Source organism: Otolemur garnettii, unplaced genomic scaffold (assembly GCF_000181295.1).
Source record: "Otolemur garnettii isolate 467f Iridium unplaced genomic scaffold, OtoGar3 scaffold00128, whole genome shotgun sequence".
NCBI classification, from domain to species: domain Eukaryota; kingdom Metazoa; phylum Chordata; class Mammalia; order Primates; family Galagidae; genus Otolemur; species Otolemur garnettii.
In genome coordinates this window covers 3,641,648-3,655,007 of record NW_003852523.1, presented here as the reverse complement: position 1 = coordinate 3,655,007, position 13,360 = coordinate 3,641,648, and the positions used below count along the sequence as shown (strand labels likewise).

General features: G+C 53.4%; 1 protein-coding gene across 2 annotated transcripts; it reads right to left on the bottom strand.

Moving 5' to 3' along the window:
- Positions 1 to 3,470: 3,470 nt before the first annotated feature.
- CUNH21orf33 (chromosome unknown C21orf33 homolog) lies at positions 3,471 to 12,765 on the bottom strand. Of its 2 annotated transcripts, XM_003798084.3 has the most exons (7): positions 12,003 to 12,234; positions 11,648 to 11,700; positions 9,931 to 10,044; positions 8,833 to 8,952; positions 5,297 to 5,389; positions 4,761 to 4,917; positions 3,471 to 4,177 (listed from the first exon to the last, which is right to left on the bottom strand). In XM_003798084.3, exons 1-7 carry the CDS (start codon positions 12,165 to 12,167, stop codon positions 4,049 to 4,051), a joined length of 831 nt encoding a protein of 276 aa, XP_003798132.1. In that variant the 5' UTR covers positions 12,168 to 12,234; the 3' UTR covers positions 3,471 to 4,048. The 2 variants fall into 2 exon arrangements, with proteins under 2 accessions (XP_003798132.1, XP_023373857.1); XM_023518089.1 differs by lacking the exons at positions 3,471 to 4,177; positions 4,761 to 4,917 and adding an exon at positions 4,928 to 5,193 and having other exon boundaries at positions 12,003 to 12,765.
- Positions 12,766 to 13,360: the final 595 nt, after the last annotated feature.

Sequence of the window (13,360 nt, the reverse complement as noted above, 5' to 3'; positions counted from 1 at the left end):
AAAAAAAAAAAAAAAAAAAAAAACTCAACAAAAAGAAAATGAACAGATTTTAAAATGGACAAAAAATATGAATAGAATCTCACTGAAGAACAGAAACAGACAGCAACGAAGCACATGAAAAGATGCTCAATCCCACACCAGGGAGCTATAACCTGAATACAGCACCACACACTTGACAGGTGGCTGATATCCAAAACGCTGACACCACATGCTGACAAGGACGTGGGGTGGCCGGCACTCTGGTGAGTGGGGTGCAGGATAGTACAGCTGCCTTGGAAGACAGATGGGCAGCTTGTTACAGAGCTAATCATGGCTTTATAGGATCCAGCTATCTTGCTCCCTGTTAGTTACCAAAGGAATTGGAAACCTGCATCCACACAAACTCTACACGCAGATGTTTACAGCAGCTGTATTCATAACTGCCAAAACTTGGAAGCAACCAAAATGTCCTTCAAGTGGCGAATCAACTTAGAATATCCAGACAAAACATTTCAGCACTAAAAAGAGATGTGCCATGGAGCCCTGGAAGACACAAAGGACCCTGACGTGCACAGTGCTGAGTGGGGAAAGCCAGGCTGGGAAGGCTGCACACTGGAAGACCCCAACTAAGGACGTTCTGGAAAAGACAAAATTAGGTGACGTGGAAAGGATCAGTGGCTGCTCGGGTTCTGGAGTAAGGGAGGATGAACAGGCAGAGCGCAGAGGACTTTCAGGGCAGTGAGATTACCGTGCATGACACCGTGACAGCAGATACATTACATGCCTGTCCAGACCCAGTGTCCAACAACCAAGGGTGAGGCCTCATGTGGAGAGAGGAAAGCTGAGAAGGGTGAGGTCTAGAATGGGTCTTCAAGGAGACCACAAGAACACACCTGCGGGGTCCTCTCCATGGTGACTCAGCTCTTGGGAATTTGTAAACTTAACTTCCTGGAACTTCGAAATTTCCAAGTTCTGTGAAATCCTGTAGTTCTGCAGGGGCTGGAACATCATCTCCCGCTTGATTCAAACTAACCAATGGGAAGGGTACCTGTTGGGTGGAACTTTTTGACTGTCAATAAAAAGGTAAAGACCAAGCCAGTCAGGGAACAGGCCATTTGGAATTCTATGCTGTGAGCTCCTGGCTGGTGAATAAAGCCCTTGCTATTATAAATGTGGCATTTGGGTGCTCTTTCTCTCCATTGGGCCTCGTCTTCCTGCAGCAACATCAACTATGGACTCTGGGTGACAGTCAGTTGCAGGGTCATTGGTTGAAACAAGCCTTGAGGGGGTGTGGTAGTGGGGAGGCTGCATGTACTGTGTTTCCCCCAAAATAAGACCTACCCACAAAATAAGCCCTAGTAGGATTTCTACACATTTGTTAAATATAAGCCCTACCCTGATAACAAGACCTAGTGATGGGCATGGCTATGCAGTTTATCTGCATAGCCACGCCATGCATTCCTGTGTGGAGTGGTAAGACTGAAATACCTTTTATCTGCCACAGCTCCTTTCTTCGAGCCGTTCACACTTGCATGGGTGCGTGCGTGTGTGGTAACCATGGTCCCAGGCATCCTATTGTGCATGTGCGAACAGCTAGGAGAAACTAGCACCAGCCCCACTAACAAGGTCGGCTCCCCCGTCAGGTTCCAGAAGATGACTTAACTGTATTTGAATAAATGTAGATTACTGTATTATACTTAATAAAAATAAGACATCCCCTGAAAATAAGCCCTAGTGTGTCTTCTTGAGAAAAAATAAATACAAGACAAGTGTCTTATTTTTGGGGAAACATGGTATGTGTGGGCCATGGGAACTCTCTGTACTTTCTGCTCACTTCTGTAAACCTAAAAGTACCCTAAAAAATAAAGTTTATTTAAGACTACATGAAGGGGAAGAGTATGGGTGGGGGCTGTGGGGGCCGTCAGGCAGGGGCTCACATCAAGCCTTGAAGCACTCACTGGCCAGTTTACCCCAAGCCCATAGTTGGGGCCTGTGCTTGGCCCTGGGGAGACTGAGGCACAAGAGGGGCTCATGCCTTCTCCTCTGGAGTCCCTGGCCCATTGGGAGAACAGAGGACATACTGGTAACATGGGCCCACACATGTGCAGCTACAGACCATGAGATCATAGACAGATGACAACTGGGTGGACAAAGGGTCACTCCTTGACCAGGGAGTGCACAGAAGTCCTCTCTGCAATGTCACTGAAACCAAGAGTTGAGGGATGAAAGTGGCCAATAATACAAACGGGGGGAATGGGCTGGGAGACAAGGGCAAGGCCCAACTGGCCCTGATAGGAGGAAAAGTTGACAGCCAGGAAGAAGAGTGGCAGGGACTGGTGTCTGATGGGAGCTGGGTGCACAGGGGTCCCCCAGATGGAGGCTGGAAGGAACGCACATGGGGGGCTGTTTGGGCATGCCTCATTCCAAGCATAGTGTCCAGTGGACAGTGATTCTACAGTCAGGGGGCTCCCTCGGCAGAGACCTGAGATTGAGGGAGTGAGAGAGGAAAGAGCAGAATGTAGGTCAGGTGGCCGAGGGGCCAGGAGCAACCTCTGGACCAGGGGCAGAGAGGTCCAGCGAGAGAACCACAGTACAGCCAGAACCCTGGTGACTGTACAGGAGGTGAAGCAGTGCCCTTAAAGGGAGGGCAAGGAGGTCAGGAAAGGCTTCTGAACGTGCAGGCAGGATGGGCTCAGGGGCCAAGCACCCTTGGCCAGCCCAGGGCCTGCACCCTGGCCTGGACAGCTCCGCAGTGCCCCCTGGTGGCAGGGCCTGAAGCTGTGCCCTATCCCCTCTGGGCAGGGTCTGAGACAAGGGGTGGGATGGTGGCACAGCATGGCTGCTGGTGTGTGGGACAGGCTCTTGTCCTGTGAGGCCTTCCTGAGGCCCTGCTCTGGGAGGGAGAGGAGGGTCAGGCCACCAGAGAATTGAGTTTTTCAGTTTCCATGGAGGAAGAACCAGGTGTCAGGACTGGCTGTGACTAATGCTGAATGAACTGGCTGAGGACCCACACATAGCACGTATCATGTCAGCCAGAGGCCCTGCCCACTCCTAGCCAGCCATGAGGCCAGGAACACCACAGGGGGGTGCCCTGATCAGCTGACCTCGCACCACGGTGGGTGCCCCTATAATAGAGCTTGAGTCCTGCTCTCACCAGGGCCTGCACCCTGTCCCAGGCCAGCACCTGACAAACTGGACCAAACCCCATAGTGGGGCCCACAGCCACTTTCTCCATAACTGCTCAGGCAGGCAGACCAGAGGAGAAAGAACATTCTCCAATGGGTGTCATGTGCAGATACCCATGCTTTCATCCAAAATGTGTTATCCCCAAACCACCCCAACACAGACAAATGCCAGCACAGTGCCACGGACCTGCTCCTCCCTGCACCTGTGCTGCCCTGGAGCCCCGTGGCCTGGATGGCGCACTCAACCACAACAGCTCAGTTCCTCTGGAATCCTCCCTTCTTCCTGAAAATTAAGAGAACTGAGACTCATTTAAGAAAACTCATTTATACTCCCTATTTGCCATTTTGAGAAAGGCTAACACGGAGCGGCTTTCAGAAGTTCCATTTTAGAAAGGAATATATTCTCTGTGGCTGAAGGGCCAGCTATAAAAATCCACTTTTTGTAATTAGCACAAGTTTACTTCAATCAATCTTTACCTACAAACGTGGTATTTCTGTTTTCCTGATTAGCAGACTACAAGTTTAAATTTTTCTTCTTTCAAAAACTAAATAACTTGAACTGCTGAACCTAAGATTACAAAATAGTATTTCTCTACCCGAATCAATTCTCTTCCTCAAAAAGTGGCTTAGGTGTAAATTTTCAAAGACTCCCAGTGTGGTGAGTCACAGCTGCTTCTAAGAGGCAGAGAGACTAACTCATCAGCTGCCTCTGTTCCATCTCCGTGGGACAGATGTCTCAGAGGACCCCATACATCCAGACCTCCCTCCACAGGGAGACACCAAACTCCTGTCCTATTCCCAGATGGACGGCAACTGGCCTCCAGCTCAGGGCTAAGTGGGTGAGACTGAACCCAGAGCCCTGCGCTGGGCGCCTTCCGTGTGCATCACTTTCCAGCGAGTTCCAGCACCTTCTTCACCATGGCTCCGATGCCATCGTGGATGTGGTGGAGTGCTGTCTCGCACATGAAGGCTGGGGTTGTGACCACCTTGTTTTTTTGGTCAACGTGAGCTTCGTGTACAAAAGTTAAGGATAAAAACATCACCCACCAAGGACCCAAGAGAATCTCAGGTATAAACCCCTCCCCCCCCAGCCAACTTCCCTCTGAACAGATCCTGGAAAAGGGAAACTCCCTTCTGGTGCCACCCATGCCGGCAGGACCCCTCTCCACATTGCGCTGCTCAGTTAAATGAGATAGACTCAGCATCCAGTTCACACACATTGGAAGGGAAGCAGCAGCCTCCCATCTCAGGAACAGGAGGTGCCTCCGGATGTGCTTTGTGCCAGCACCCTGCAGGCCAACCATACACGCCCAATCCTGGGACAGAGGCTTCCACCAAAACCAGCCAGGCGTCCTTGCTGACACTTTGTGCACACCTGCCTGTGCCCTCACCTTCCACCCCATGCAGTGCAGGCTCCCTGACCTGAACCCTTGCTGTTCCCTCACTCTTAGTTGTGCCCCGACAGCAAGACCAGCAAGCACAACTCCTGGTACAGAAACCACCTACCAAAGCTGCCCCAAAGGAGGGTATCCCCAACACCGTCCTAGGGACAAATGTGCGCGCCACAGGCCTGGTCCTGGCTGTCAAAAAGGATATGGTCACTCCCTTGACACAGTGCTTGGCGCCCAAGGCCTTGATAGCGTCTGCAGTCCCAGCATAGGGCCACTTACCACCCTCTTCCTGGTCGTGGCCCACGGTGACCTCAACACCTCTGAGCACTTTGGCCGCCAGCACAGGCGCAATACAGCATAAGCTGAAAGGTGCAGAGAGCACAGGTCAAGGGGCAGAGTGTGGGGATGTGGAGGGTGGCCAGGTACAGCTCCCAGGAGGGGCGGCCCAGAGTGACAGGGTTTCAGATGGTTCAAGTGTGGCGAGGACCCAGGCAGGGCCGTGGCCGAGGGGCTCTGACCAAGGAGGGGATGCTATGGGAAGGCTGGGTGTTCTAGAAGTCTGCACCAGGGGAGTGGAGGCACCCACGTGAAAGGATTTCTGCATCTGGAAGGCAGCCAGGACATCGTGAGAGTCCCTCCTGGTACAAACAAAAAAAAAATCAGTCTTGGAAAAATCTCCAAGACCTCAGAGCTCCCAGCCATGGCTTCTGGCTGACTGCAGACACCACTGTTCACACATACCCAATGGGCTTCCCGGCCTGGTGGAACTCCCTCAGGACACGTTCCACGTCTTTGTTAACACGGCAATCCTTCCCATCCACAGCAAATGTGCTCCTGCCAGGGAGAAAGGCCTGCCTCAGCGCCTGTCGGGGCCCATTCCTTGGGGGAGCTCCCCACCCCTAGCTCCTGGGCTCTGAGGTCCACCATGTGCTGAACAGCTGAAATGAGCAGCAAACCGTGTGTGAGATTTTCGGGGTAATTAATGTCTCACTCTTTCCTTGTTTTTAAGCAGGAATACCATGAAAAGTGGAAGGGTGCATCGAGATGGGTGGCCAGTAGAGGTTGCTGGCACCCACCCCCAAAGTAGACCCTCTGGAGTCTACTAAGTCAGGAGGAGAAGAAAGCCCAGGAAGCAGGAAAGGAGACATGACCAACCCAGCAACACTGTGACAGTGCGACCTCCTCACTGACAGAGGCGCTGTCCAGCCTGCAGCACCACCAAGGCCAGCAGTGCACAGGCCCTGCTCCACTCCTCCCACTGGCTCTGTCCCATCCCTCTATTCCAGCATTTTTACTACGTGTTTTGTTTGCTAGACATCTTTGGAGTGACAAGTGGTCACTGTCCCGACACAGAAACTGCTTCAGAGGGTGCCCAAGTGCCAAAACTGATTAGATTGTGAACTTTACTTTTTTTAATTTAATTTTATTGGTTTTTTTGAGGTAAGACTTTTGTGGCCCTCGGTAGAGTGCCACGGCGTCATAGCTCACAGCAACCTCAAACTCTTGGATTTAAGCGATTCTCTCACATCAGCCTCCCAAGTAGCTGGAACTACAGGTGTCCACAACACCCAGCTATTTTTAGAGATGGTGTCTCGCTCTGACTCAGGCTGGCCTCGAACTCCTGAGCTGAGGCAATCTATCTCCTCTGGCCTCCCAGAGTGCTGGGATTATAGGTGGAAGCCACTATACCCGGCCTAAATTGTGCACTTTAAACACATGGACATCAGTTATACCTCCAAAATGCTAATAAAAACAAGACTGGAAGGGACGTGAGCAGCCAGTGGGGGGACTATTCAAATGGGTCACAGTTGGTCTACCCTAGAGACTCTACATCACCATTATACAGCTCAGAAGCCACTATGAGTACACTGGTCAGTAAACACAAAGCCCAGAATGGTGCTAGTGAGGGGCTAGTGACATTTTTCACATACCCATATACACAGAATCTTTTGGAAATACAAAGCTGGCAGTGGCCAAGGAGTTGGGGTCAGAGTGGGAAGGAATCAGATCTCATCACAGCTGTGGCCACACTAACCTGTGGGAGCAGCAGCCACCACCTTCCAGGAACTAGGCTTATAGCCATTAATCTTCCTTCTGGAAAGGTTGGCAAGAATGTGAGTGGAGCCCAGGGTGGGGGCTGCTTCATGAAAGGAGATGTGAAATCAGGGCACACTACAGGCACCCTGGCCTCGGCAGAGCCTGGACTCAACACCCCTCCACCTGCGTGTCTCGCTTAGCAGATACAGATGGTGCACCAGGCCAGAGACGGCCCCACCAACCGCAAATGCTCAGTGGCCCGTCCCTCCTGGCCAGGTGATAGGGTCAGAGCTCAGGGACACACCGCAGGTGGTCTCCATCAGCTGAAGTCTCACTGCAGACAGCATCTCAACAAAGAAAACTATACCTCATACATCCTGCCAGGAGGCTGGAGAAGATGGCAGGATCTTCATGAGACACAGCAAAGCACTGGACAAAAGGACTGGACCATGGTAGGTCTGGGGCTCAGGCAGCACCAAGGTCCACCAAGGTCCACCAGCTTGTGGGAGATGGGTGCAAGATGTGAGCACTACCACAGGACTGGGAAAATAGGGCCAGAATTGGGAGGGAGGAATCGGCCTCCATGGGCAATGCATAGTCCTGAGCGTTTTTTTTGTTTGTTTGTTTTTTGAGACAAGGTCTTACTTTGTCGCCCTTTGTAGAGTGCTGTGGTGTCTTGGCTCATAGTAACCTCAAACTCTTTGGCTCAAATGATTGTCTTGCCTCAGCTTCCTGAGCAGCTGGGACTACAGGCACCCTCCACAATGACTGGCTATTTTTTGAGACAAGGTCTCACTCTGGCTCAGGCTGTTCTCAAACCCATGAGCTCAGGAAATCCACACACCTCAGCCTCCCAAGTGCTAGGATTACAGGTATGAGCCACGTCACCTGAGAGTTTTGAAAGAACAGAAGGGCACCGTTGGAGAAGGAATGCCTCTGTCTCCCACCCAGTGCAGCACAAGCAGCCAGTCAGGAGGCTACTGTGGTGGAATAAAGGTCAACTTGTCAGCTGACTACGGGACGAGATGAAGTCAGCCCGAGGAGTCAAAGCGGGTGAGAAGCAGCCGGGCACCTGACCCTGCCCTGCTCCTCCCCAAGTCGGGGCTGACCTGGATGGAAGGCGAGACCAACCCAGGGGACACCAGCTTCAGCATGTTATAAGAGATTCTGATGGACTCTTGCAGGCAGCAGAAGGCCTGTCAGGGAATGGTCTAGGTGTCCTGCACTGCAGTGAGGACCGATGCCACACATAAAGGGGCTGATGGGGATAAGAGGACACAGAAAACAAGAGGCTTAGGGAATGCTAGGGCTCCAGACTGAGTATGAGATGAGCTATGTGTGGTCACCTTTGGAGAAAAGTGGCAGCACAAAGCCACAGAGGGAAGGAAGCAGGGGTGGTGGTGGAGTGGTGTGGGGGTGTAGCTCCTGGAGCCAGACCCATAAGGAAGGGGGTGAACAGCCTGGCCAAGGGAAGGCAAACTCAGCCAGCTCCCGCTCCCATGGGTAGGAAGATTATATTCTACCACAGAAGCTCTGGTTTACCCCTGAGGCAGGAGGATCGATGGGCTATTTCTATACTATAGCACACAAGCCACTGGCAGGGGCTGGGCGCACTGAGACAGAGCAGGAACTGCTCCTGCCAACTCTGCAGTCACCGGGAATCGGCCCTGATCCCCGTCGCAGGCAGGGACACACTGAGGACAGCACCAAGAGAATATCCAAGCATACATAAGAGAGAAAGGAAATACAGAGAAGGAAAAGAGAACACGAAACCCAAATACCTCACTGTATGGGTGCCTGCCTGGCCCCCATAGCTCGTGGTCCAGTTATTATAGTAACAACCCGAACAGTAAAGCAAGAAAGGGTTCCTTTCCTCCTGTGAAGGCCCCCACCCAACTATCAAACAGGGAAAGGATCTTTTACACTTCTAAGTTCTCTGAGAGAAGTGGAATCCACAAAGAATCAATACCCAGAGACCAATGTCCCTGTAGTGAGTACCACAACATGCTGGGTGAGGGACTCCTCTGACAGTGTCAGGTACCAGGAGTGCCTGGGAAAGCAAAGGACATGTGCTTTGATGACATGCTGCCTAAGCCCCTCCCCCAGCAGCACCCGGACAGAAGCAGACACGGGCACTGTCCAGACTCTAAAAACCCAGGGACTGTTCCTGTCATGCACACCCACTCCCTGCCACTGCTCCACATAGAGAGCAGCACAGACCCTGAAACTGGAATACACACAGGTTTTTGGCAGCTCCAAAGCCTCCGGGAAAGATGGCGGCATCATGGTTGCTTGCAGTGAGTGTGGCCAGGTCTGCAATCTTGCCACGGGCGATCCTCGCTGACTCAGTCAAAACATTCCTGAGAGAGAGCATAACCCAACAAGAAGGTTCAGTGTATCCAGTGTACAGGCAGGGCCAGCTGCAGAGGACACATCTTCACACAGCTCTTAGCCAGAGGGAGGGTGCTCGCACAGCTAGGGTTGTGACACTCCAGGGTCACTACCTGCCAAAGGTTCCAGCAATGCTAAATCTATGCTGGGGCCCTTTAGAGAAGCACTGGGAAGCAACGCCAGACGACTCCAACCTTCTGGCACAGTCACGTATCTGAAGCAGATAGAAAGCAGTATGTGCCCTCAGCATGGTGGGGAGGAGGGAGCTGAAGACACTACTGCCTGACAGAGTGACATGACCTGAGGCACAGCCTCACAGGCAGCAGCAGCAGCCTAGGCTTAGGGGACAGCAGGAGCAGGCACAAATTTTAGGGGCAGGGGCCAGAGTCCCAGCAGGAAAAGAAATCACAGGGATCTCAACTGGGAGAACCACAGTTCCTAGGTGACAGAACTGAGGTTTCTTCCTCCAATCCTATTCCTGCCCCTGCCTCTTGTGGTCTGAGGCTAGTGGAAGGCACTGGAAAGCACCACTCAAAGAGTGGTCACCCTGTAGTCAAAGGGGGGAGGCAGGGGGAGAAATGGCTTTCAGGGCACACACGGCCAGGGTGGCATGCACCTCAGTAACAGAAATGCCGCTGGCAACTAGCTAACGAGGCCTGGAGCCACACAGGTAAGGCAGACCACCAAGCTGACAATGCCACCTTTGGTCAAAATAAAGGTCAAGCTAAAGCTTCACTCAGCGGGAAGACCATGATTGGTATTTTCACTATTTCTGAAAGTACTGGAAGGTGAGAAATACCTCGAGCCACAGAGGCCTGAGGATGACTGCCTTGAAAGACATCCATTTGAACACACAAATTCAGCCACCCAAGAAAATCAAGCCAGCAACGAAAGGCTGCCCTGTGAGAGGTGGGCAGAAGTTCTAGGTCCCAATCTTGTCTTCACACCTGGTTTCGCTCTCAGAAGGCTGTCCCTTGGAGTGGTCAATCACATGCATCTGAGGGATATCAGGAGCAAAGATTTGGACCTCGGCCCCACCACGGCTCAGGTGCACCAGTATCCTGCAGGGGAGAAAACCGGGAACAACGCTCTGAAAATGCTCCAACCACCTTTGTGTTGAGGCAAACTTATAAACAGGATTTTAGCTGATGGCCAGGAGTAAATTACTAACCTACAGTAACATGCTACCTACTTTTCAAACAGTTGTGAATGCCTTGCTAACCCAAATGCCCCCAGTTCAATTCCCGGTCACCTGGTGGATTACGACTCTCCCAAAGCAGGCTGGGGAAATCACCTGGTCCTGGTACAGGTGGAACCAAGCGACTCAGCTGAGACCATAGCCTGGATGTGTTTGTGTTCCCAGGGACCACCGAGCTCTCAGCCTTTACCAAGGCCTGTCTGACTTGGCCCTGGGCCTCCAAGAATGAATCCGATGATGTGCTGGGGGCTAAGTTCAATTTCTAGCCTCTAGTCACAGGTGGTGGGAAAGACATGCATACACCAGGATGTGAGCAGGCAGGAAGGAGCTCGTCTCCCTAAGGGAGATAGACAACAGCTACCCAGGTCAACGGCTAGTAGTCTGCAGCCTTGCCCTGTGCCAGTTAGGACTCCAAATGCCAGTAGCATAGCTCATGAGCCCCACCAAGACACCAGTGCTCTCACTGCTCCTTACAGAGGAAACTTGGGGCTTGAAGCACAGTGACTTGCCCAGAGTCATACGGTAGTTAGGATCTGGGCCTGGTCCTCAGTTTCTTCTATCTGAAAGTAAACCACCCCAGCACATCAGACTCACGCCCTACAGGTACGCTAGGAGTCTTAGGCTCTTCCCTGGCTGTCTCTTGACTCACAGGCTCTTTCTCCCTAAGCTTAAGTTGCAATGTGAATCCTGGCCCTTTGTCCCCAGCGCCCTTACTCTACGGTCACTGCCGACTCTGAATCAACTCCAGACTAGGCAGGTGCAGTCACCCTGCAGTGCTTCAAGTCTCTGTCTGCAGCCCAACACACCTAAACCACCTCCTACCTCTCCCCTCTCCAAAGCACTCTTGACCACGTGGGGAAAAAGGAGCCACAGCCAAGCAGTAGGCCTAATACCCTGCAGGTTCTGCTCATAATAACTTCTAAGAAAATAAACAATCAGAATAGCAACAACTGACTAGTTTCATTAATGATAATCTAACCACAGCCCACAATAGGATGCCATAGTAACTATATGAATGATGCAGCTGAGAACTGAATGGAAGGAAATTAGTTCCCCCACAGGAGAAACATTCACACAGGGCAGATAAATGTAACTGTACTGAACATCACCAAATGAAATGGCAAGTGTTTACCTCCAAGTGGTACTACTGTAAATGATATTTCAAAATATTTTAAATATATTTTAGTATCTCCCTGTCTTTTAACACTCGGTTTTGCCTTTTCAGTCAGAAACAGGGTACATAAAATACATGCTTGGGCGGCGCCTGTGCCTCAAAGGAGTAGGGCGCCGGCCCCATGATGGAGGTGCAGGTTCAAACCCAGCCCCGGCCCAAAACTGAAAACAAACAAACAAAAGAACAACAACAAAAAACATGCTTTCTCTACACGGTTTAAAGAAGTGCAAATACACCCAGAGGGGGCTTCCCGCGGCTCCACAGTGGAGAACCAGCTGTCCTGAGGACTTACGCAGAGGCCTCGTGGATTTCGGTTCCGTCGTAGACTCCGCATCCAGACAGTACCTGCGGGAGCAGTGGGAGCTGACCTAGGGTGGCCGAATTCAAGTGGCAGGCGATGACCTGGGGGGAGGGGGCAACTTGGGCGGCGGGAGCTGCCCCGGAGGAGCCGATCTGGGGAGGAGGGGCCGACGTAGGGCCGAGAAAGCCGACCAAAGAACTAGGGCCAACTCCGAGAGGCGGGGGGACGACGACGACTTTGAGGAAACGACTATAAGAGGAGGGAAGGCCTAGGGCGGAGGAAGCGGACGAAAGGAGAGGGCAGACCCCGGGCGGCGGGACGGCCCGCGCCCCTGCAGTCCACTCACCAAAGCGACCCTGGCTGCGGGTCGCGGCGCGGAGCCGTGAAGGGCGGCAGCGCGCTGGGCGGGCGTCCAGCTACAGGACAGCTGCGGCCGCAGGAGGCTGGGGAGTGACGCGAACGCGGAGGCCGCAGCCAGCCTCGACACCACCAGGACACCAGCGGCGGCCATGGCGGGAAGAACGGCAGGATCGGAAGGTCACACCAGTGCCACCGAGCCCGCCAGGCCACTAGAAGGCCCGCGCCTGCGCAGTCACCAGCGGCGCACGGGTCCGCCCACGGGCGGGGCTGCGCCTGCGCAGTAGCTGCTGCGCGTCAGGCACGGCGCCCGCCTACCGGTCGGTTACTCGACTGTCACCCACTCCAGACCGGAGGCCGGACGAGTCTCCTGCGCACCGACCGGGCCCCATTGGGGCCCGCGTCTGGTCGCCACGGTGGGCCCAGAGCATCCCTGCCCTGCAGACTTTCGGCGGCCAGCCGGTGCCCGTGCCCAGACTGAACCGCACTCTGGAGACAATGCCTCTGTACTGTCACCCTTGACTGACATGTCCTTGACGTAACGACGCTCCCTGAGGTAGTGTCACAGCCCCTGACGTTAACACCCACTGGACGTGATACTGCAGTGGGCACCAGTCCGTGTGAAGCCTTCCCGGGTAGCCCTTCCCCTTTCATGTCCTGCCACCTGTCCCTGCCATCCCCGCGAGACCACAGACCACCCACAGCTAAGGGTCGGTCTGGGCTGGAGGGCCAGGGGCACCCACCACTCAGCATGTGGCCCCGGTCACCGCCAGGCGGGCTGGGTATCGGGTGGCAACTGGACTGGCCAAGAGATGTGTGCTCCCACAACTCGGTCACTGCTGGAGATGCTGTCAGTGCCTGGCAGACTTTACTGACACAAGGGTATGGATGGCGACACATCTCAAGGCTTCTGACACAGTGGAGTGGAGCGACAGCAGGATGTCATCCCCAGGCTCCAGGCTTCACCGCTGCTGCGCCTTGTCCCCTCAGCACATCTGGGTAGTCAGCTGGCCAGAGTGATGGGTACTACCAGACACCAAAGGCCCCCTCCCAACAGAAAATGGCAGATGCACAGGTGCCCGGGGCTGGGGAGGATCTAGCTCTGCTAGAGCTCCAGGCACAGGCTTCTTTGGTCACCCAGAAACACCTGCCCAACTGCCTGTTACCCACCATGCATTGTGGCAATTAAGGGGCTGATGAGGGTAACTCTGGACGCCCAGGAATGGTGGTGAAGCTCAAGATTCCTCTTCTGGTCTGTTACACATGGGACACTGCATAGGGACAAGATACCTAGAGCCTCAGCTCTGCAAACAGCCCAGGTCTTCAGGCCTCCAAGCAGGAAGGGTA

What these genes read in the sequence shown, in the direction of transcription:
- CUNH21orf33 (XM_003798084.3), bottom strand. Translation starts at nt 12,167, where the DNA reads ATGGCCGCCGCTGGTGTCCTGGTGGTGTCGAGGCTGGCTGCGGCCTCC. An exon ending in CCGCAGCCAGGGTCGCTTTG is followed by an intron (nt 11,701 to 12,002) that starts GTGAGTGGACTG and finishes CTGCTCCCGCAG; the next exon opens with GTACTGTCTGGATGCGGAGT. An exon ending in CCTTCTGAGAGCGAAACCAG is followed by an intron (nt 8,953 to 9,930) that starts GTGTGAAGACAA and finishes GCTCTCTCTCAG; the next exon opens with GAATGTTTTGACTGAGTCAG.